At 39.4% G+C, this 25294-nt stretch overlaps 1 protein-coding gene across 6 annotated transcripts in view; it reads left to right on the top strand.

Moving 5' to 3' along the window:
• Positions 1 to 227: 227 nt before the first annotated feature.
• The window catches only part of LOC145447931 (dnaJ homolog subfamily C member 13-like), a 63108-nt gene continuing 38041 nt past the window's right edge, over positions 228 to 25294 (top strand). For all 6 annotated transcript variants that reach the window (XM_080326236.1, XM_080326213.1, XM_080326247.1 and 3 more), the window contains exons 1-20: positions 228 to 396; positions 1246 to 1321; positions 2280 to 2429; positions 4585 to 4683; positions 5778 to 5867; positions 7443 to 7493; positions 9267 to 9473; positions 10720 to 10815; positions 11768 to 11926; positions 13316 to 13467; positions 14343 to 14437; positions 17556 to 17661; positions 18745 to 18844; positions 19370 to 19477; positions 20110 to 20265; positions 20877 to 20984; positions 21382 to 21528; positions 22139 to 22234; positions 22363 to 22419; positions 23453 to 23613. In XM_080326236.1, the coding sequence (XP_080182362.1) occupies positions 326 to 396; positions 1246 to 1321; positions 2280 to 2429; positions 4585 to 4683; positions 5778 to 5867; positions 7443 to 7493; positions 9267 to 9473; positions 10720 to 10815; positions 11768 to 11926; positions 13316 to 13467; positions 14343 to 14437; positions 17556 to 17661; positions 18745 to 18844; positions 19370 to 19477; positions 20110 to 20265; positions 20877 to 20984; positions 21382 to 21528; positions 22139 to 22234; positions 22363 to 22419; positions 23453 to 23613 (2285 nt within the window). In that variant the 5' untranslated portion in view covers positions 228 to 325. The remainder of the gene's footprint in view (positions 397 to 1245; positions 1322 to 2279; positions 2430 to 4584; positions 4684 to 5777; positions 5868 to 7442; positions 7494 to 9266; positions 9474 to 10719; positions 10816 to 11767; positions 11927 to 13315; positions 13468 to 14342; positions 14438 to 17555; positions 17662 to 18744; positions 18845 to 19369; positions 19478 to 20109; positions 20266 to 20876; positions 20985 to 21381; positions 21529 to 22138; positions 22235 to 22362; positions 22420 to 23452; positions 23614 to 25294) is intronic.

The raw sequence follows: 25294 nt of genomic DNA, 5'->3' as shown, positions 1-25294 counted from the left end.
TCACATCCATGTATAGTTGACTCAGATATAATCGTGTATTGCGTCCCATTAAGTCTCGTTTCCATGCATCTTGATTCCTTATAGGGACTGTATGAAACCGTTGGCTATGTATTATCGCTTACATCGCATTGATGAAACAGCCTAGCTACTAATAACACAGAGATGTTGTTGCTTTTCACAGAACTCTAGGTATATACGGCATATTGATGTGAACGTCACTATAACTTACTGCGTGGGTGTGTTATAACTTACTGCGTGGGTGTGTTGCTGTTACAAGGAATTGAAAAGCTGAGGATATACTCATCCTTCGGATAGCCAGAAAAGGATGGCGCAATTGATTCCGGATAACATTGACATTGCTTGCTTTTTTACTACGAAGCATTCATGGCGTGGAAAGTAAGCATTGCAATTCCATAGATATAATTTTGACAATGCGACACATCTATCAGTCATTTATCAGGCATCAAAAATGATCTTGCCCGAGCTGTAATCTATTGTATCAGGAAGCATTGTTGAATAGTGTATTTTGTGATTATGGGCCAGTATGGAATCGGTGTCCAAGGCACGCAGGATCACGCCGACTTGGACGCCAGTTGCACGCGGTCACGCCGTCACGGGTCGTTGATTTCATTAAAAAAAAAAATAAAAAAAAAAAAAATTGAAAAAAGTCAATGTTCTCAGCCACCCCAAATGCTATATTCCAGTTAGTGTGTGGTATATAATGTTTTGACCTAATTCTCAAGCCAGGATCTGTTGATTACTGTCTGTTGGTAAAGTACTTGCACCTTACCAGTTGCTAACCATTAGCATCTGATCTCCTGTCACTGGCTTAACACAGTCATTTGAAGTCAGTAACCTTGCTTGTCACGCCGCAAAGTTGACTCTGTCACGCGAAAAAAGCTGCTATCACGCAGGATTTCTTTCAAAAAATGGACGGAGATTCCAATCAGGATCATGGGGAACACATCTCGATGGTGTGTTATTTGTAGTTTTTCGTCCATTCCTATTTCTTGGCGATGGGTTGATTACAATTTCACAGATACTCTGGGTTGGTCGCTACTTCATAGATTTGTCAATTTAACTAAAAGTGTGTAGTACAATACAATATGATTATATTACTCATTTACATATCCTACTGAAGTTCTGTGTATCCAAAAGTCTCTGCAAATATTACTTACTTTGCAAGCACCAGTTCTTGCAAGGGATCAACAGTTAACCGATATGACGGCACCTTTTAAATTTCAGGTACAAGAGAGTATTCTCCGTTGGAACAAAGGGGATCACCACTTACAATCCTACAACCTTGGAAGTCACAAATCAAGTAAGCTGTGGTGCAGATTTCGACAATCTCAAAAACTATCGAAATAATCTTTATCAAAGGGCTTGATGTGTTGTTTCTACTCTGTCAGCTATTCGCTTCGATGTTTTCTTCAGAGTAGTGCTTCTCAGACAGTCTCAAAACAATTGAAATTTGTTTTAGTCTGTGAGCTAACCACTCATACAGACAGGCCTATTCATACATTAGTTCGGCTGTATACCCCTTTAGCTGTGCCCTGTTGAATATCTGAAATCCACAGTTTCATTGACAATCTGGGGCCTGCATGTTAGCAGTAATCGGTCGCGATTAGGGCTGTTCAAAAATATCTTTTCTGTCAGAATTTACTGGCTTGTTGATAACATTTTGAGGTTGACTGAATAAAATGAAGTATAACAAATTTGGTTCAATTCCAATCTATAGAAGCGAAGTTATTGGACTGCAAAATTTTGCATTTGAAAAAGAATATAGTATTTACGGTGGGAAATTCTTTCATTAATGATTATTATAGAACTGTCCACCGACTATGCTATTTTTTCTTATCCAAAAGTTTCGAATCCAATAATTTCGCTTCTATCGGTTGGAATCGGGCCAAATTTGTTAGACATTTCTTTTTTAGTCAACTTCACAATTTCATAGGGTGTTTTTTTTTTAAATGAATTCAAACTTTGCCAAGTCAACGGCTTCGCTTCTACAGGTTGTGCAGTGTTTTTTAGTCCACCTAGCAATTTTAGTGAAAAAAGGAGTTATTTTGAAACTACCCTAGTTGAGATGTTTTTAAATTTGGAAATTAATTATTGGTATTTTATGGCTTTATTTAGTAGGCTACTCTGTAGCAGCATCGTTGACTACTTTGACCTAATGTTAATTTGACTTAGTCTTAGTTTTAGTCTTAATAACTATCTAACATCATTCCTTCTCTTCGAGAACCTTGCGATAATGTTGTCTTCCTGTGTGTTGGCAGTGGCCTTACAGTGACTTCGCCGGCATTCTCGCGGACAGCAAGTCCAAAAACAATAACGAATTTATCATTTCCCTGCGGAAAACCGGCAAGAAGAACGACACCATGCGATTCTCTTCGGAACACAGAGCGGACGTGATCACTGAAGCGTTGGTACGCGCTCTTGTTATGTGATAATGTAGTGAATTGTGCAGTTGTTAACTTGTTATCATCATAAAATGTATGTGGCTTGCCTCAAATTGACAATGCCTGTTGCATGTCGTTGGATGTTTTTTGATCGGTAGGCCTACATCAATTTTCAGAATGTAGACTCGAAAAATTCCTGCAAATTACCATTCTGTTTCAATTTTGCGGAATCTGATTATGTTGGTTGGTGTGTAAATAATATATAGGCTTTATACATCATTTGTGCTATGGTATAGATCATTAGTCTCTCTTGTCATAAAGTCATATGTTTTCTGCTTTATATTTCGTACCAGCGTCCCTTCTTGTGTACAACATTGCACACAGTTTGGTTGATTATTAACAAAAAGGCCGGCATATGCTATTTGCGGTACTTTGCTGTTGATTTGTTGATGTACCAAATATCAGATATTATGAAACGGCATTACCATCAAACCATAGAGTTGAGCTACCTTTAAAGTTTTGCACTGATGTGGCAAAATGAACCTGTAAATCCTATTCTTGACCATGATTTTTACTGTTATTAAAAGGTTAAGTTTCTGCACTAAATGTTGAAGTGTCCATGATGTAACTCTCCATACGTTGAGTTGATGATTTCACATGCCCACAAAATAACGAAATTTCTTACTTGATCTTATCAGATGCGTTGATTGAACAATAGTATATCACCGTGATTCATGTCCTGTTGTTCACCCGGTAACAAAATAATGTACTAAACTGAAGGCATCGTGAGTTTGCAACCACACACAGCCAAAGCGTTATTAGGATTCTAATCTAGGTTGGCCTATCTAACAAGTGGATTCTGTAGTTTCTTTCATGCAGAATGAAATGTGAAGAGCAGGACTACATTGTACCGAACTTCAATGCACATTTGAATACATATTGAAACAACCCAAATATTTTCAGCTGACACTTGTCTGGGGTAATCGTCAGCAATTAGTAGAAGGTTTAAAAGAACTTGGTATCTCAACAGTCGTATGACTAAGAATGAAATGTTAAGGTATTGCAGCCTTGTCCAATAGAAGCTTTCAATGTTTCAATTAACACCAGCCAGTGGCATAATAATGTTTTCACATTGCTCATATGCTCATGTCTGGTGTCTGGTCTTTTATCTCATAATTTGTCATGGGAATTGTGCTGTAATTTCTTGCTGTATGGTGAGAACTGCCGTACTGTTTTATTGTTGTTTAGAGCATAGCTGGTACTGTATCTGATTATTAGGTTTTGCTTCAAGCCATTTTAAAGGGGCACTGCACTCTTAAAAATGATGTGGTATCAAATTGAAGGGCAAAACGAAATAAAAATTTTGGCCGCAGCCGTTTTGTCCACAACGCCACCGTCGTGGAGCTGCAATTTGTTGAAATTTCGATAGCAACTTCACGCTTCAGCAGTCACGCAGAGATCGAACTTTATATCGCTGTCAGCCGATGTTATGAAGGAAATATGTCGTATATGCCAAGGTGGTTTGGATACCGCGTTCAACGGAAGATGTTCAGTCAAGAGATTTATGTCAATATCGGGGCTAGTGTATTCTATTTCTTTAGGACATAGGGCGTGTGCGACATATTTCTTTCATAGCATCGGCTGACACCTATATAAAGTTTGATATCTGCGTGACTGCTGGAGCGTGAAGTTGCTATCGAAATTTCAATAAATTACAGCTCAATCATGAAGAAAACTGCTGCTGCCAAAATTTTTATTTCGTTTTGGCCTTCAATTTAATACCACATCATTCTTATAGTGCGGTGCCTCTTTAATGCCTTTTTGTGTTGACACAGTGTAGTAGGCTAGTTTCATGATGTTACGATTGATTCATTATGGCAGTTTTTGAGATTCTCAAATTAGTACCTCCAACTGTGGAAATTGCATTACATATTTTGGTTGTTGCTCACATCATGATGACAAAATTGTCAGTTATAAAGACATAATGTAATCTTTGCATCGAGATCCCATTGTCTGCCATTGGCATGTTTTGGTAATAAGGCTGAGCAAAATCGAGTACCTGGGTCATAGTGCAGGAGCACTCCAATCATTGTGTCCAGCCATATTTGCCAGTTCTCTTATGTCTATTGTTATTGTTTTTACTAATGACCAGCAGTCTTTTCAACTGTGTGTCTATGTTCAGAGATACTGCAAACACTTCTCAGAATCGTTTCATAAAGTTCAAAGGTTCAACGCTCGGAAACACCATTGGAGCGATACAAGACTGCCTGTTGTATTGGAGGTATGGGTTTGGATATGGATACTTTGGATTGGAATCGGTTGATTGTGATATAATGACTCGAATAGTCGAGGAACATCTACCAGTATTATGTCTCGGGGGTAGTGCAGCCTTTTTAAGGACGGGCCTGTTATCTAAATAAATTTATCAAATATTCATAAGAAAAATGTGTTTTTCACGATTTTAATGTTAATCTGGCACCTGTCTTGTCCCACACTTGAGCTTATGTCTGAACTGGTATTTCAAAATTCATTCAAACGCAAAAAAATTCAATCACTCTTCAGTCACAATTTTCAATGTAGGACATGTTGAGAAGGAGGAGTGTACTTATATGGCATAATTTCATCTTTATGTTGGTAATCAAGTTGTGCGACAATCCAGCAAAATTGACACATCAGATATGTAATGTTGTCTATTTATGGAGCAACTCTTTGCTGTAGTTGGGTCTAGAAACGCGTTACTTCAGAATTAGACTTTTACTCGAGTCAAGTCAAGTCAAGTCATTTTCAATTCACTATCGAGTCAAGTCCAAGTCACCTAGTAGGCTACAGTGTTGAGTCCGAGTCATGGTGTTGTGACTCGAGTCCGAGTCCAAGTAATCGAGCAGAGGGTCGAGTCCGAGTCATGGCATTATGACTCGAGTCCAAGTCCAAGTCATTGTGTTGACTGCTCAGTTTCCAGTTAGTCTTGTCGAACCCACTTTTTATAACTCTGTTTGGTGATATCGAATGGTTCGCATTTGTAATATACTAATTTCCCTCACTTTTAGCAGTTTCTGGTCGCATTTTCAAGTACCAGTACCAATAGACGAAATCCCAAACGGGTGGTTACTTTACTGCTCTTTGATATTACAATGAAATGTCCGTCTCGGCCGTCGTAGTCTCGAGTCATGTTACTTGGTTCGAGTCTTGCGCAATGACTCGAGTCCAAGTCGAGTCAATGCACAGATCGACTCGAGTCATTACAACCCTGGCCGAGTATGCTATTAGTATGCTATGTGGGTGTTGGAAAATTGCGTTCAACACAGTATTTACCTCATAGATTCTATTAATGTATCGTTTTGCTCCAAATGCTGTATTATTGTTGTAATTTCACAGGTACGTGCTGGGTCTCTCTGCCAATTAGACCCGTCCTCCAACAGAGTGTTGGCTTCTTACGACTACAAGGACATCGAAGGGTTCACGGAGGTTTGTTTGTTACCGATATTTTTTTACCAACACTCCCTGGAATACTAGGGCAGTGCTCTTCAACCGGGGTTGTCGTACACCCTAGGGTGTACCAGAATTTGCAAAGGGTGTACCACTCGGATGGGGTGTACAGGGGTGTACCAGATCCGAATTACAATGAGCCGATGGCTAGCTATCACAAAGGCAGGTTTATGGGTCAGTCAGTATACCTATAAAGGTTGACGCACAGGTTAATGAGCAATATGGTACGATGTTACCTCAAGTGTAATAATGTACAGCGCTTGATTGTGATGTCATAACCAAATATTTCTCCTATTCATTTAGCCGTCGGCAACAGACCAATGGTTCCGTTTGGTGTTGGAAAGTATGCAGTTAACAAACATGTGTCCAGCTAGTCATTTGTCTTTTAATGATTTTTGAGGAAACCGCCGCGATAGCTCAGACTTCTTGAATCGGTACTTCCTACCCGACGTTAATAAATACCGCAATGCACAAAAATGAAGTGACGTTGCCAGCCAGGGTCGAAACAGCTTCCATGTTGAAATCGAAACCCTTTCGTTTTAAAATGCCGATTTTATGTCCAATATTTCGCCAGACATTTGCAATTTAGTATTTTGTTATTTGTGATGCAAATTAGCGACAATAGACTGTGTATAGCGGCATACGGTCTGAGGTTACTGACGTCTCTTGCAGCTAATGTGCTACTATCGACTGTGTGTGGCGTGGGGCAGGCCTGATACGCAGTAGGCTGGTGCGCCTGCTATCATCGCTGATCTGAATTACCGCTTCTGCAGCAGTAGCTTTACCTACTCTCTCCCCAATACTGTTACATTTAGGTTGATTATCTTTCGTAATGTCATGCTGTTTTTGGGCTGACACGAAATAAATTCCAATTTGCGTGGCGGGCGGCCTAACTAGCTGCGAATAGACTCTATGACCAAATACTATTTTATTCAAATCCAAATTTTTGACGGCAATAACTTCGCTTCTACTAGTTGGAATTGAACCAAATTTGAATAACATCGTTTTTATAGACAACCTAATACTTTCATGGGGTGAACAGAATAATTTGAAATTTTTCGTTATTTATTTTTCTATAAATAGAAACTTTCTTCTCCCGTAGCAATGTTGCTACTGGTTGGAATTGAACCAAATTTGGTGTGTAGGCTTAAGTTAGGTAACCTAGGTAACCTAACAATTTTATCAAGTAGCCAGTACGATTTGAGAAAAAAGTCATTTTTGAAGACCCCTAATGAACAGGGGTGTACGAGTTTTGAGCAAACGTTAAAAGGGTGTACCACGTCGAAAAAGGTTGAAGAGCACTGTACTATGGTACCAAGGTGTCAAGATCACAAGCATTGCTATTATGAATTAGTAGGCCTACTAATGTGCTTTAGCCAACTTATTCCGTTGTTGATCTTCATATCATCGCAGTGGAATCATAGTAGCTTGTGTCTATTTTTAAAATCTTAGTTAAGTCAAGTTTTCGTTGATTTTTTAGTGTGTTCCTGCCATAGCCTATCTTGGCCTTATTTATGTTTGACACATTGTGACACGTTCTGTTTCTTTTGACAGGTGACTGGCTACCCAGGCGGAGTGGCCGTGATATACAGTTTCAGTAGATTGGTACGTGACCCTAGTGATGGTGTTATGTTTTGGAGATTTTCAACTGTAGGCCGTCATCTACGACGTTAAATTCAACTTGATTGGGGCGTATTTAAAAATCAGAAAAATCCATCTGTCTTTCAGCTTAAAGGGCACTGCACTCTAAAAATGATGTGGTGATGTGGTCTCAAATTGAAGGGCAGAACGAAAAAAATTTTGGGCCGCAGCCGTTGTCTTCAGAACGCCATCGTAATGGAGCTGGAATTTATTGAAATTTCCGCAGCAACTCCACGCTCCAGCAGAGTTCGAACTTTATATCGTTGTCAGCCGATGTTGTGAAGGAAATACATCCTACAAGCCAAGGTGGTTTAGATACCGCGTTCAATGGAAGATGTTCACTGTTCAGTCAGGAGATTTATGTTAAAATTGGGCCTAGTGTATTCATTTCTTTAGGTCATAGGGCGTGCACGACTTATTTCCTTCATAGCATCGGCTGACAACTATATAGAGTTCGATGTCTGCGTGACTGCTGGAGCGTGAAGTTTTTGTGGAAATTTAGTGGAGTTGCAGCTCCATTACGGTGGCGTTCTGAAGAATACATGGCTGAGGCGAAATTGTTTTTTCTTCGTTTTGCCCTTCCATTTGAGTCCTCATCATTTTCAGAGTGCGGTGCCCCTTTGAGTAAAAGAATGCGTTTCAAAATGTACTTTGGTGGTGCATGGTCGGTATAATAGCGGATTTTCAAATTGGACTTCAATGCCGAATGAATCTGCTGGTTGGTAAAATGGCGAGTTGGCGACCTCACAAAATTCTTTAATTACTCATTACTGAGCTCCCCACCATAAATACTAATGTTACAAATCAAAAATTTCAGGAACAAAAATGCGTTTTGGCACTGCAATCGAAACTTTCTAACTGTAATTATATCTTCACTTTCCTCATTTAAAATTTACACATTTTTGTATTTGATAATATGCTATTAATACTCTGTTGATGCACGAAACATTTTGTGCAGTATTTGCTTTATAGGTAGATCTGTTTTGTGGTAGATTTTGGTTTTATTAGCTCAACGAAAATTTGGGGTGCCGCGATTTGGTAAAGGTTAAAAACACTGTACTAGAGCCATGCCACTTGACCCTTCCATACATGTATGGTAGGGTTGTTCAAAACTATCTTTTTTTTTAGGTTTTTGCGCTCGTTAGGTAAAATTGTTAGGTTGGCTAAAAAAAAAACGTTGCACACCAAATTTGACTCAATTTCAACCAGAAGAAGGGAAGCTACAAGAGTTTGAAATTTTTGAATTTATCATTAAAATATTAATAATTTTTTTCCCAATTTACCGTGGCTACCCCATGAAATTGTTGCGTTGTCTACAAAAACGACGCAAAAAGAAATTTGGCCCGTTCCAACCCGTAGAAGCAAAGTTATTTGAGTTTTTCGTTGAAAATTCTGGGATTACTCACTGTCACTGACAATTCTATTTTTTCAAGAATGATCCAAAAGTTTCAACTGCAATAACTTCGCCCAGACCGTTTGGAATTGAGCCAAAATAGCTATGCATCCTCTTTGAAGACAACCTAACAATATCATGCAGTAGCCTACTGTAGTCTGTAAAATTTGAATGAAAAAAAATCAATACTGTATGAGAAATAAAAAATTTTCAAACTCCTGTCGCTTCCCTTCTACTGGTTGGAATTGAGTCAAATTTGGCCCCTTCCGACGGCGCGAAATCTGTGGTATCAATAACTTTTTTTTGATACTACATAAGATAATACTATAGCCGTCTATTTGCAGCATCTGTTTACCTGCGCCGACCCGCAAGCCTTGATCAAGGCCTGCATAGAGTCGTCGACGCGCAACATCGGCGTTCACCTGAAGAAACGCAAGGACCCGATCTCGTTCGATCAGTTTGTGAATTACCGCTTCGGGAAGTACAGCGAAGACGAACACGTGACTTCCTCCGCGGAATTTCAAGTGCAGAAGATCACGCACAGAGTGGATGTGAGATCGTGTGTTTGATTTTTCAGCATAGTGTAATTTCTCGAGTCACGACTCGACTTGGGTCTGACTCGAGTCATTTTTTCGAATCCGTAAAATGACTCGACTCGAGTCAATTTTTGTGTTGACTCGACTTGTCATTGTGCATTAGGGCTCTTCAAAAATGACTTTTTTCCTCAAATCGTACTGGCTACTTGATAAAATTGTTAGGTTACCTAATTTAAGCCTGCACACCAAATTTGGTTCAATTCCAGCCAGTAACCGCTTTGCTACAGGAGAAGAAAGTTTCTATTTATTATATAAAAATAAATGATAAAAAATTTGAAAATTTTCTGTCCACCCCGTGAAAGTGTTATGCTGTCTATAGAGAGGATGCTCACCAAATTTGGTTCAATTCCAATCAGTGGAAGCGGAGTTATTGCCGTCGAAAAATTAGGATTTTAATAAAATAGTATTTACGGTGACCGATTCTTTGTTTATTTATTATAGTTGTGCCCACCGTAAATACTATTTTATTCAAATCCAAATTTTTCGACGGCAGTAACTCCGCTTCCACTGGTTGGAATTGAACCAAATTTGGTGAACATCGTTTCTATACACAACCTAACACTTTCATGGGGTGAACAGAAAATTTTCAAATTCTTTGTTATTTATTTTTATATAATAAATAGAAACTGTCTTCTCCTGTAGCAATGCGGCTACTGGTCGGAATTGAACCAAATTTTGTGTGTAGGCTTAAATTAGGTAACCCAACAATTTTATCAAGTAGCCAGTACGATTTTAGAAAAAAAGTAATTTTTGAAGAGCCCTATTGTGCGTGACTCTAACCAAGTCGTATGACTCGAGACTAGGACGGCCAAGACCGACATTTCGTTGTAACTTCGAAGACTAGTAAAGTCACCGCATGATTGGTATTTCGTCTATCAGTCCTGATACTTGGAAAATAGGGCCAGAAAGTGTTGGGACTGAGGAAAATTACGATATTATGAATGCGAGCCATTCTATATCACTCGAGCAGAATTGAAAAGAGTGGGTTGAACTGGATTGAACTAAAAACTTGAGCAGTTAACACTATGACTTGGACTCAACCACCTAACGCTGACTCGGTGGTGAATTAAAAATGACTTGACTTGACTCGAGTCAAAATCATAGCAGTACGTCAAGCTCTAAGTAGACCACGAACTCTGTATCACGAAATAATGCGTAAACCGCAATCATATTTTTTGATTTTCATAGTTTTTCATTACAGGAACCAGTGCGAAGGACCCTGTGTTTAAGCGAGACTTGTATACTTGAAAGGGACCCAGCCACGTACAATATCGCCACCTTGAGGCCTTTGTCTGAAGTGAGTATGCATCGATGTCTATCATCGGGCAGATTTAGCGCCACTCTGGTAGATTTGGTGCTTTGTGAGACGCTCACAGATGCTTCCTGATGGCTAGGAGTGATATAAAGGAGTCTTGATCAGGGATTTCAGCCTATGGGCTATAGAGCTCGCATGGTATACTTATATAGTCAGTAATATCATGGCCCTCTTATTTATGACGATTTGTCCTTGTTTAGAAGTCACAACAATGTCTTATAAACAGGGCGATTTTTTTTGACAAGTCCAAAAAATTTTGTCAAAATTGTAGCGTTGGGTCAAAAAATGTCAAAATTGTTACCTAGTCAAAATTTTTTTGCAACCTGCGTTTCGTTTGTGTCGTAGATTTTGCACTGTGGGTGAACTGATCATTTGCGATTTTACAGCTTGTAGCCTACTTTATAGGCCTACCGTTGTAGACGGCCCATTGTCTGCTCACTGTGATCATAAACTGCGTAGGCATTGCATGGTTCTTATATCACAATGCCAATCTCCATAACAAGTAAAAATTCGAGGCTGATTGTGGGAGTTCCAGGGACACGAGCGGAATAAAATTTGTATTTTCGTAATCAGTGGAGAGTCAGCTTTCGATTAATACCCGTTTTACCAAATTTAATGCTCGGCAAACCGGTCAAAAATGACCGTCAAATTACCTGTAACGTGACGTGATAAATTTCACTGAGGCCTGAGATTTGCCTGTGTCGACACGATATAGGACACTATGGTAATATGATTAGAAAAAGCTGAGAACATTTTGTAGTTGTTCAACTGTGGCCTAGGCAAAAAGAGATGACCCTTTCCTATCCATTTTTGAATGTGAATTCAGATTGGGAGCTTATCGCAATTGAATTTGTGTTTTGAATACGAGAGAAGCCGATTGAATTTACCAATCTCCGAAATGTTTACCGATTTACGAGGGACGCCTCCTTTTCAGGTTTTTTCGCTGGTGCGCGACACGGCCAACCCGCAGAAATTCACGATCGAATATTGTAAGGGGCAGAAAAGGATTTATCTGTCCACCGATCGCGAATCTCTTCTTGCTACGCTACTGGACGGAGTGCGTGCGTCTGGAAATCGAGATGTGTGCGTCAAGGTTAGAAAACGCTACGATTTTTTAGCCGTTGTGCGCTGTGAACTGGACAAACTGGTTAGGATTTTTATCTTGTCCTGATCAGAAAGGTCTGTATCACTATTATATATAGTTAATCATTTCCCTTTCGAAGCTTGGCTCATGGCTTCACCGAAGCCTTCACTTCTGGGTGTGCTATATACAGGATTGTTTTGACTCAACTTGTACTCCAGTCATTGTGCAATGTGCATGACTCGAGCCAAGTCATAAGACTCGAGACTAGGGCGGCCAAGACGGACATTTCATTGTAACTTGGAAGAATAGTAAAGTCGCCACATGATCGGTATTTCGTCTATCAGTCCTGATACTTGGAAAATAGGGCCAGAAACTGTTAAGACTGAGGAAAATTACGATATTATGAATGCGAGCCATTCCATATAACTCGAGCAGAGTTGAAAAAAGTGGGCTGAACAGGATTGAACTCAAAACTGAACAGTGAACCCAATGACTCGGACTCGAGTCCAAACACGATGACTCGGACTTGACTCGGTGTTGAATTGAAAATGACTCGACTTGACTCGAGTCAAAACTATGAAAGTGAGATTGACTCGTGACTCGGAACCCTGCGACTTGGCGACAACCCGGATGCCGCCCCTAGAAAAAGATCTACGTTTTGAAACTATTTGAGTTATTTTGAGACCTGTATTTTTTACTTCCATACAAATTAATTTTTGCATGTCTTGGAAATCTCTACCTTTACTTGTAATTGAGTAAAAATTTACTGCATTATTTCTGCCGTAGTAGTTATATTCACTACTTTTATCACCTTTGTACGCTAGGGGTCTTCCAAAATTACTTTTTTTCTTAAATCGTACTGGCTACTTGATAAATTTGTTAGGTTACCTAATTAAAGCCTATCCACCAAATTTGGTTCAATTCCAACCAGTAGCCGCATTGCTACAGGAGAAAGTTTCTATTCATTATATAGAAATAAATGACAAAAAATTTGAAAATTTTCTGTTCACCCCGTGAAAGTGTTGGGTTGTGTATAGAAACGCTGTTCGCCAAATTTGGTTCAATTCCAAACAGTGGAAGCGGAGTTATTGCAGTCGAAAAATTTGGATTATGAATAAAATAGTATTTACGGTGACCCATTCTTTAATTATTTATTATAGTGGTGCCCACCGTAAATACTACTTTATTCAAGTCCAAAACTTTTTATCTCTTGTAGCAATGCGGCTACTGGTTGGAATTAAACCAAATTTGGTGTGTAGGCTTAAATTAGGTAACCTAACAATTTTATCAAGCAGCCAGTACGTACGATTTGAGAAAAAAAGTTATTTTTGAAGACCCTATTGTACACCCCAAACTCCGAACAAAACTTGGTTAATTACACTTGGAATTCATATTCAGATGACCGAAACTAATCTGGGTCAGAGGCTCGGCCCCATGTATATCCCAGTCGAGGAAGATGTCGAAAGCCTGCATTTGCGGTTTCTCGCACAGCCGCCGAACGGAAATTTTTGCGAAGCCGTGTTCAGGTTCAACAACTGTGTACAGTACAGGTGGGGTCATAAGATTGTTGATAAGCAATGTTCGTCTCAATTCTCTGCTAGTCGCTGACGATCAGGCCTACCTCTGACATGTGTAAGCCAGTCTTGTACAAATTACCAATTTAGTTCAAAGTTGACGGTCAACTAGCCAACGGTTTTTCGAGTAGTTCTAGTCCTAGTTGCAAGTTATAAAAAGTGACTAGTTCTAGTTCTAGTTGCATATTTTCAAAATTGAGTAGTTCTAGTTGGCCATTTTGAAAATCCAGTAGCTTATAGGCACCATTGTCAGAATGCAGCAAGACGGTTTGTCACCAGCAGTGTACGCACAACTTGATTGTTGTCAGCCAACAACTGCTGCTGCCGAACGTTCTTTCTCCATTCTTGGCAAGCTACTTAGTAAGGACAGACATTTTCTACCCGAGAATGTAGGAAAGTATCTTTCGTTGAACTACAAATTTTTTCAATTTTTTCTACCATAATGCGTGGTGTAACTACTGGAATTCTTCCGAGGGTCAGGTTTCGTGAAAATAAAGTTTTTTCATGTAAAATTTGTCAGTTTTTGAGGCAAAAAAGCCTTTTGCGGGCCAAACTACTCCGTAAGGACGGACAATTCCAACCAGAAATGAAGATAAGTAGTACAATTCTAACATGATGTGGGGAAACATCTAATTTGCATACGTTAGATCAAATTTGGTCAAAATTGAGATTTTTAAGGTCATAAAATTTCAAAGTTTTGATTTCTTAGGTCAGAATCTTCCGTTTTTTAGGTAAAAAGAATCGGCCTAGTTATTTCACTCCTGTCGCATTCCGAACATTTGCACAGTCTAACTATTATCGTGTTGGAAGGAAGTAATTGTTAATGAACAGCATTCGTTAATTTGTTGCAGCGGTCTGCTGTGGGCGGTCAAGCAAGACGGATTTTTTTCGGAAAACAAGGAAAAGTTGATCAACGGCGCTGTCAACGCTCTTCTTGAGAAAGAAGGTGAATTTTGGATGTTTTACTGTGATGTTGAGTTTGCATATTATTCAGTGTTGACAATCAACTGTTTTCCTCCAGCCACCACAGTAACACATAGTCAAGTGTTCAGACTGTTTTTGCCTGTACTTTAACCGTTTGGCACCGGCGTGTCTATTTTTCGACATGCCGGTACGAGAGAAGAGTACCGTAATTGAAACCACGATATATTACACATTAATCGTGCTAGGTCGTTGTTTTTCATTTCTGTGAATAGATATTGTTCGTACAAGTTCATTGATACCTTGTTTTATGATATTATTATATCGAAGACGTCAAAATCGTATATCAAACACCGTAGATAAATATGTTGCAAAATACACTGTGTCGGCAATTCGCGCCTCATTGACCACTCTCAGATAACGTTCTGTATGTTTCGTTCTAGCCGTCTTCGCGCATAGTTGTTTCATTATGTGAATAGCTAGTGTCCATACAAGTCCACACGTATCTTCATATCTGATATTAGTTACATCTAAGCTGATCAAAAGCTATGTGATAGGCCGCGTGACAAAAATATCCGCCGAAGCATCATTTCGCAGACACGCGCGTTCCTCATACGCGCCATATACACTGTCGTTTAGTTGGTTTTATTCGTCATAACCAGCTGTAGTTTGTTGCTATGAGTAGCGATTGTCAGTTTCTGTTTATATTTTTCTAAAGCAACTATACTAGTTAGCTCTATACCGCTCAAGGTTTCATTTGAAAACCGGGAAGCGAATTCCGTCAGACTACCGTACCAGCTTCAAGCACATGGCTGAATACCCGTCACATAACGTGAAATATATCGTGTTCTAATAGCCATAAACCTTCATAGATTGTGTCTGTGAATTGTTGTTGCACATATGATTCAAAATAACGGCTAATGGTAGAGTATAATTAGGAATACATACAATATTACTCAGCGATTATACCTACGCAAAAGCGTGCGTCTGGGTATACAAAGAGCTGTCGTACATCGATATACATCTTACGTTGTAGTAATGATAAGCATTTGCAGTAAATCATTATGGTAAGGACTGTAAATATCCGTCTACGAATACTAAAATGACGAATACTAAAATGACTAATATAGGGTCACAACAGTTTGAGTTATAAGCCTTACAAGTTACCATACGCGCGCGAATCATTCGCTATGACTCACTCTCTCGGAGGCCTGCCGCGAGCTGACTAAAACGGTCGGTATTGTTTTGATTAGAAATTAGCGCCTGCTAGACGTAGACCTTCGACTCAGGGCTCTCTAGAACGATGAATTCTGAGCCTATACAATACACCAGACTGTATGGTCGTCGAATACCTACACTAAGGTTCATAAGGTCCGCAATTTAGCATTTCTGCTTCCAAGCAACGTTTTCTCGGCTTGCTCTGGATATAAGTGGCCAGACACAGAGCTCGAAATGATTTGAGTGGCGCAATCGGATCCGCGTTGAAATTCTGAATCGAACACTACCTTGTTCACCGTGCTCCAATCCCATTAAGGCACAGTTTTTCGATTTTGAAAATTGAAGTAAAATTTTTCGAAAATTGCAGCCGTTGCCATTCGGTTAAGGTTACGCCTCACACCAATACTGCTTTATGCTGTGGTTCTCAACCAGAGGTCCTCTAACCAGGGTTGTAATGACTCGAGTCACGATATTCTGATGGCTCTACTTGACTCGAGTCATTTTCTCAAAATACGGAATTGACTCGACTCGAGTCAATCTGTGTATTGACTCGACTTTGGCTGAAGTCATTGCGCATGACTCGAACCAAGTCATATGACTTGAGACTCAGACGGTCAAAACTGACATTTCATTGTAATTTCGATGAATAGTAAAGTAACCACACTACTGGTATTTCGTCTGTTAGTACTGTTACTTGATAATGATACCAGAAACTGCTAAAAGTGAGGAAAATTAGTATATTATAAAAGCGAACCATTTGTTATCACCAAACAGAGTTATAAAAAGTGGATTTAACAAGACTTTAACTGGAAACTGAGCACTGAGCTGTCAACACAATGACTTTGACTCGAGTCATAATACCATGACTAGGACTCGACCCTCTTCTCGCTGACTTGGACTCGAACTTGACTCAGTGGTGAATTGAGAATGACTCGACTTGACTCGAGTCAAAACTATAAAAGGGAGATTGACTCATGACTCGGAGCCTTGTGACTTGGTTACAACCCTGCCTCTAACCCATAGGGGTCCGTGAAGCATTTTCAGGGGGTCCGCGAAACCTCCAAATTCGCAAAATGGTCGATAACCTAATTTGTAATCTTTTTAAATTTGAAGAAATCACGAGGCAGTTTTGCTTCATAACTGCTAATCTTCAGAACTAACATCCACAGAATGGTCGTCTGGGATGAAATATCTTGCCGTGCAAACTCATTTTAATTGCCAAATTGCTAATTGCCTACTGATACAAACATGATGCTGCTTAGAGCTGTTTACTTTCAGTTTGCTGAAAATTTTTAAAAAATAGGGTAGTAACGTCAAGTGTTTGCAAAAATTCATTTTCTCCCGTGTTATACATAATCACTGAACCAGAATAACTTCAATATGATCTGCCGGATAGAACTGATTAGGCTGAATGTGTTATTACGTTCATTAAATATCTGTTTCTCTATTTTGCGACCATTCCCAAAGGTGTCGCCGGAAGCGTTACAAGTTATTATCACATTCGCAAGCATCTAATGTGTTCACATTAAATCGGAGGTCCATATTTTCAAGTCGCGATCACGTATTGCAAGAAATGCGGCTAGAATTTGCTTTGAAATAATATAACTTCCCAATTTCTACATAAATAATACGTTATTTTTAAGAAAAGACATTTTGTTACTGTTCATAACTATCCTGCAGTAGTTATTAGCACCATTCAGACGACGGTTGCATGATAATTGAGCTAAATTTGAACAAAAACATTAGGAAGTCCGCGGGGGTCCGTGAAGACGAAATGGTTGAGAACCACGGCTCAACGTTTTTATACCTGGGATGTCGTTAAGTAGACAGAAGGTCGTCTGTATCACCTTTCCGTAATGGCTGAATTTTGTAACCATAGGGCGCAGTACCCCATGTGTCATCACTTGTTTGCGTTGTATTCTCAGGCGACCAAGACACCATATCAGACCCAGAGCTGGAGTCTCAATTTCATGCGATCAGACGTCTCGTGGCTTCCAAAGCCGGTTTCGTGGCGTTCACCAATCTACCAAAGTATGTGTTAAAATCCCCTTGCAATTTAGAGCTACCAATATTGATATCTTTACATCTCAACGATTAGCCCACTTTTTGCTATTACCGGACGGAGTCCCATTGTTTTGGTGCAGGGTTGTGCGCAAGTCGCAATGTTGAGAGTCACAAGTCAATCTTACTTTGTAGTTATGACTCGGGTCAAGTCGAGTCATTTTCAATTGCCACCAAGTTAAAATCTGGATCGAGTCCAAGTCACACTGGCAAGACTCGAGTCTATGTCCAAATCATAGCGTTCTCTCTGCATTATCGAGTTTAAACAGGGCCGTAACCAAGTCACAAGGCTCCGAGTCGCAAGTCAATCTCACTTATGTAGCTTTGTCTCGAGTCAAGTCAAGCAATTTTCAATTCACAATCGAGTCAAGTCCGAGTCCAAGTTTGTAGTGGAGTGTCGTGCCCGAGTCATAATGTTTTGACTCGAGTCCGAGTCCAAGTCAATGTGTTGATCGGTCAGTTCCGAGTTGATGTCATGTGAAACCCACTTTTTACAACTCTGTTTGGTGATATCGAATGCTTCGCGTTTATATTACACTACTTTTCCTCACTTTTAACAGTTTCTGGTAGCATTTTCAAGTACCAGTACCGATAGACGAAAAAAGAATAGTATGACAACTCTACTATTCTTCGAAATGACAATGAAATGTCTGTCTTGGTAGGCCCAGTCTCGAGTCGTGCGCAAACATGTTTATTCAAACCGATAAAAGACAGTTCCTGGGCCTATTTTCAATTGCCAGTCCTCGTATACGACACTTGAATGAGTCATATGGAATGTGTCCACTGTCGAGTCGCCTGGAGTTCATAATATACTATTCTTTTTCACTCGTAACAGGTTTATTCAAAGAGATAGAAAAATTTTTTTTGGCATATTGGTGCTGACACTGATAGTCAAGACTTCAATTAAGCTGTATAGAATTTCTCGACCCATATGACACATCGAACGAGTCATTTTCCATGTTTAAGAAAGTGACTCGAGTCCTTACATCCCTGGATTGGTGCATTGATAGAAGACGGTTTAAAAATGTTTTCATTACTATTTTTCTATGTTAGGTTCCGCGAAAAACTCGGTTTGAAGGTTGTGAAAGCTTTGAAGCGTTCCAGCGACGGGGTTACTCACGCCGCCATCGATATGTTGGCTACCTTGCTCTGCGTAAGTACATGGTTTCGTGCGTTGCGCAGCAATTTTACGAGTGCAAAAGTTTCTAAATTAGTTGTTGCGTCACTGAAAAATGGTGCGATGAGCTTGAGTCGGTGGTTCTAAAACTTTTTTTAAACACGCCCCCCTTTATGATAGTAAAAAATTTCGTGCCCCTTATCGTCATATCACAAAATGCAAACACAAAGCAAACAATCCCCGTGGATAGTTTGATCGCATGGAAGATTGACTGTTGATGAGAGAATTCTCGAATACGAAATGAGGACTATACACAAAGCAAAAACTACGAAAGTGATCGTAAATCGCATGGGGTGCAAAATTTTGTGATACGATTGTTGACACACAGTGTTCTTTCCAATTCTCTACTAGTTGCCGACCATTACCCCTGACGAGTGTCAGCTGAAAATAGTCGGCTTCATTTCAATATGAATATACATATATATAAGCTACCTGCCTAGAGCTTCTTTTTCGGTCCAGTTTGCTTGATTTTGATGTTCGATAGGAATACTTTCTTTTCAGCCTATGCACGACGATTACGATCTCAGACAGGAGCAGTTGAACAAATCGTCTTTGCTGTCTTCGAAGAAGTTCCTGCAAACTTTGCTGGATCAGTTTGAGATCAGAGTGGTGAGTGCGCTAGGGTTTCTGACTGTGGATCCAATTTCACGTTGCCGAATTGACTACAGCTCAGAGTTATGGCTGGGGGCAATGATACGAACCTAGTGTTAATTGTAATTGTAATGATCCTAAGTAAGTAGCGTGAGGAGACAGTATTGTCGAGTACTAAAAATATATATCAGGAGAGTTAATTTATCAACTAGAATTATACCGGTACCAATGATTTTCTTCCTAATGTTGGAAGCCATGAAACGTGCAGCATGAAGCTAAGCACGTTAGTAGAAATGACATGTTTTAAGTCTTGATCAACCAGCAATATTGCAACCAACTGGGTAATTCCAGCTCGAATCAACCGAGGCAGTTCACCACCCGTTTCAAAATGCACATCGAATGCATGTCCCAAGCAATGCGGATCAATTTCAAACTGAACGGACGTTATTTTGCCAAAATTGCAATTCATTCCTCCATCCCTCGCACGCCAATCTTCTCGTATCAACTGTTCTGTCCCCAAGTAGTTATATTCTCCTCGTAAGTCATTTCTTTCTGTCACAATCACTCTTACTCTTTTGAAGGCTCATGTTTACTAGCAACCGCCTTTTCTGTACACAACTCAGTGTCACTCTCGCATATTCTCTCTGCAGAAAAAAGGCCGCGGAGCCCTGGTGATCAGCGCCATGCTTGATTTCCTGACCTTTTCGTTGTGCGCCCCGCACAGCGAGACCACGGACGGCAAGTGCTTCGAACAGCTGCTGCAGATGGTGGCCGACATGGGCCGGAGCATATTCAAGCTATTCCAAGTAAGAAACTCGGCGTGCTTTAGGGTCGAAAAATGACTCGAGTCATGACTCGTATATCTGGACCGATACTCGTAAAATAGGCCCAGAAACTGTTATTTATCTGTTGAATATACTATGAATCCGAGGCCTTCGATATCACCCAAGAATTTTACAGACGTTAGTTGAACCTTGCTTGAATTTGATAATGAACTGAACAGTAAACATGACTTGTACTCGGAATCGAGTCTTGACACAATGACGCGATGGGGAATTTAAAATGACTCGATTTGACTCAAACTTGAGTCAAAACTGTAGAAGTCAAATTGTCTTGTGACTCGCAACCTTGTGACTTGGTTACAACCCTGGCTTCTTTTGAAAATAAAGTAGATATGAATCAAGTCAAAGTAGTCCAAAAACTAACCAATTGACCAATTCCATACCTGGTAATTGATGACCATAATTTGTACAAATTGTTGGCTTTGAAAAATCAATCCTGATGTAGCGTAAAGATACCAATCCGTTTTTCGAATCCAAATCCACGGTCGATGATAGATAATAATTGAATAGTATGTTCATATTGTATATTGAAGTTCTGTACCTCAGAGAAGCTATTATTTATCAATATTACACAGCATCCGTCTATGGCGATTGTGAAAGGAGCCGGTATGGTGATGAAAGCCATTATAGAGGAAGGCGATTCGGAAACGGCGGCTCATATGCAAGACCTAGCTCTAGCCGAGGTTTGTATATTTCCTTGCACGTTGTCTGTGCTGTGCGTCTTACGCACTAGTAACTACGGATTATATTTGATTACATTGGCATAGGAATCCTGATAATATTATGATTCTTTTGAATAAACTAACACCTGAATTTGTGGAATTGCATTTAAAACATTGCAAGGACTGGAATTCTGTTTGCAAAATATATTCTTTCTCTATGCCTATAATACAATAGCAATTTTAGGGCCTCAGTATACAATTTTTGCGTAAAATGTTGATATTGATATAATCTCGGGATATTTTCGGCTGACACTCGTCAGGGTTAATCGTCAGCAACTAGTAGAGAATTGGAAGGAACATTATGTATCAACCATCTTATCAACAGCAATTTTACATTTTCAAATTTATATTTTTGTAGGGAGCGCTGCCTCGCCACCTACACACCGCCATGTTCACGGTGTCGACGGACTCGCGAATGCTGACAAACAGACAATTAAGTCGACACCTGGTCGGACTGTGGGTTACCGGACACCCTACAGCGATGGGGCTGCTTCGTAGAACACTGGTACATAGTTTTTTATTCTAGTTTTCAAAACAATATATTTTATCAGCACGGTATTCAATATTTGTTCCAGATGATTACATGATTTCCGTTGAACTATAGGTTTTCAAATTATAAATCTTGGCAAATGTTTCGTTATTGGTATTGTATGCCAATTCTTTGGCACTTTATTTTTAAAACTTCGCAAATGACAATTTTAATACATATATTAAATATTTGAACCAGTGATTTGCAAGTGTTATTCAAAGATTTCAAAGCTCAGTAATTTATAGAAGTTGAATATTTGTACGAGATGTTTGGAGCTGTGATGAATTGTATCAAATTTTGAATGTTATTTAACACATTCAAAAGCATCTTTCAGTCCATTTCTCTCAGATAACTTGCGTTAATTACCGTTTGCTTAAATACAGTATGAGAGGGTCTTTAGTTCAGCATAATGGCTACCACAAAGGGCCTTACCTGTGATTTAAATCTCTGATTGTAAAGGAAATACCCAAAACGTCAGGCTACATAATACTATATCTGTGAGATGTATGTCGAAAACTGGGCCTTACATTTAATGTGAAATATCATGCCATTGTATAGTATTTAATTACCTTCATTTCGTTCTCAGCCTGCAGGCCTGCTTACTTATCTCGATTCCGAAGACCCGGTTCCAGAGAACGAGCAAGATTTAATCAACATTCGAGACAATTTAAAACATGCGATTGTGAGTAATGCTATAAAACGCTGTGAAAACACCAGTTGTCGCTTGAGATTGGCGCAATATGCAATTTTTCAGGATTTCGATCCAATTTGAATGCCAGACGTGTGAAATTTTTCGTGTTTGTATTTCAGGATCAGAGCAACAAGAAACAGACTGCGTGGAGGCAGTTGGACAAGAATCTCAAACAGGTACGGAAGTTCTGGTGCTAAGGCTAGGCTTCGAGCTGAATCCAAATCGTTCGAATGTGTTCAATATGGCTGTTGAATTGAAATATAACTTTTTTCAAATATTACTGTCTACTTGATAAAATTGTTAGGTAACCTAAAAAAAGGCTGCACACCGATTTATTATATAGACTTACCCATCGTAAATACTATGATTTATAATCTTAAATTCTGAACGTCAATAACTTCGCTTCTTCTGGTTGGAATTGAGCAAAATTTGTTGTGCACCGTTTTTTCAGACGACCCAACAATTTCACGGGGTAGCCGGTAAACTTCGCAAAAAATGTATATTCATTTTATTGAATACGTCCAGAATTTTCTACTACACAGGTTGGAATTGTGCCAAAATTGGTGTGCGCCGTTTTTTTTTAGGTAGCTCAGCGGTTTTATCAAGTAGTCAGTAAAATGTGAAAAAAAGTTGGTTTTGAACAGCCCGAGTGTTCAACCACTGAAACGCCTGCGTTCTCTTCGATTTGAGACCCAGGCTTGCGGCTTCAACGCTTATTTTTCGATGATAATTACAGTTTCGATAGACTTTTATTATGCACGCCAATTTTGTCCCAATTCCAACCAACGGAAGAGAAGTTCTTGTGGTAGAAAAGTCTGGTTTATTTACCAAATAAATTTGAAATCTTTTCGAATTTACTGGCTACCGCATGAAATTGTTAAGCTGTCTAAAAAAACTATGCACAACAAATTTGGCTCAATTCCAACCGGTTGAAATGAAGTTATTGATGATCCAAATTTAGGATTTCAAATCATAGTATTTACGTTGGGTAGATCCAGGGTTGGAGCCAGGTCAAAAGGCTCCGGGTCACAAGTCCGTCTCAATTTTATAGTTTTGACTCGAGTCAAGTCGAGTCATTTTCAATTCACCACCGAGTCAAGTCCGTGCTCAATACTCAATTGACTATCGAATTACTTTGATGCTCCAATTTTCTCTTCCCTAGTGATAAATCGCTGATGTGTCGTTTCGTCAATATTTTCATCGAAACAGATCGAAAGGGTCGTCAGCAAACGTGCCAACCACCTCCTCGTCCATTGGCGGGACCAGATGGGCATCGCCAGGAAGGAGCAACCCCAGCAGAAACCGATCGTGCTGAGAAAACGAAGGCAGAGGATAAAGTCGGAAGCCAACTGGCCTTTGTTTTACTATCAGTGAGTTGATTAGTCGCATTGAAGTTTTGAGGTACAACACTGATTAGTAAGGCGATTTTTTTACCTAAAAAATCAAAATTTAGACTCTTTGACCTAAAAATACTGAATTTTGACCAAATTTTGAACTCGCGTGTGCAAATTAGGTTTTTTCCACATAATGTTAACATTGTACTACTTCATTTCTGGTTGGAACTTTTTGCCCTTATCAAGTAGTTTGGCCTGAAAACTGACAAAATTTAACCTGAAAAAATTAGTATTTCAACAAAATCTGGCACTATAAAGAATTCCAGTAGTTGAATCACGTATTATGGTAGAAATAATTGAAATTTGTTGTAGTACAACGAAAGATACTTTCCTACATTCTCGGGTAGAAAGTGTCTGTCCATACTAAGTAGCTTGCCAAGAATGGAAAAAGAACGTTCAACAGCAGCAGCTGTTAGCTGGCAACACTCAAGTTGTGCGTACACTGCTGGTGACAAACCGTGTTGCTTCATTCTGGCGATAGTGTCTACGTCACATTTTTTCATCATGAGCTTCTTGATATATGAACGATGCAATGTCCAAGCAGTCTTGCTTCAGTTGGGATATTGTGGTACGTTGACCATATCAACCTATTCGTTTCATTTGACCGTTTATGATTCAAAACGAGCAGACAACGGGCCGCCAACAACGGTAGGCCTGTAAAGTAGGCTACAAGATGTAAAATATCAAATGACATGTTCACATAGTGCAAAATCTCAATACAAATGAACTGCAGAGGTCAAAATTTTTTTGACTTTGTAAACTTTTTGACATGTAAAAAAATCGCCCGACTGATTAGATTACCTTATCCTCTCATTTCAGTACTTGAGTACTTTTCCTTTTCCAGAGTACTCGAGTAGCTATGTGTACTCATACTTCGTGTACCAGACTGAAATATACAGTGTAAATTGACTACTTTTTACAGGTGAACTTGCCACAGAGTCATCATATTTGTTGGTTGAGGTATTTCTATATCTTGTCGAGACACGGCAAAATCAAGCCTGATTGATCTCACAACGAAATCTATCCAATGCCCAATAGGCCTATCTCAAATTGATTACTTCCTATTGCTGAATCATCTCGAGTAATAATACTGTTTGAAGTTTGTCAGCATATTCGCGTGGTGCTTTGTTCTCTGTGCCGATTCCATGACGTGTTCGGATGACTGCGTAGGGCGCTGAAATAGAAACATTCGATAATGCTGCAATTGAAAGGCCGTTTTTATTGAGAATTTGTCATCATCCTCCATCCATTCCTACAGACATTGAATCACACTGTTTGGCAATGCGACCAGAAATTTCAAGTATCAACTAGCATATAATTTTTTCAAATAGTAACTGGAGCAGTGATCTCTAACCGCAGCCTTCTTGCGGCTCTGATTATCCTCTATAAATATGCCACAAAATATAATAGACAGCAGTTGTTTTTAATATCCATGAATAGTTATAGTCAAATTCTGGATATGAATGCTAAAACGAAGGATATTAGTCAAGTCTCATGCCGTACCTTCTGAAAACCGTGGAAGAGAATTCGTGCAGACTACCGTCAAACGCATGGATGTATCTTGAGTTCTGCTGGTCATAGACCTTTATGTTTTGTCTCTTTGAAGAGTAAATTTCAACACCATTTTACTGACATCAAAATAACGGTTCACGGTCAA

Source organism: Botryllus schlosseri, chromosome 1, assembly GCF_051294905.1.
Source record: "Botryllus schlosseri isolate E-star chromosome 1, Bs_hap1, whole genome shotgun sequence".
Classification (NCBI taxonomy): Eukaryota; Metazoa; Chordata; class Ascidiacea; order Stolidobranchia; family Styelidae; genus Botryllus; species Botryllus schlosseri.
This window is presented reverse-complemented; position numbering and strand designations above follow the sequence as displayed.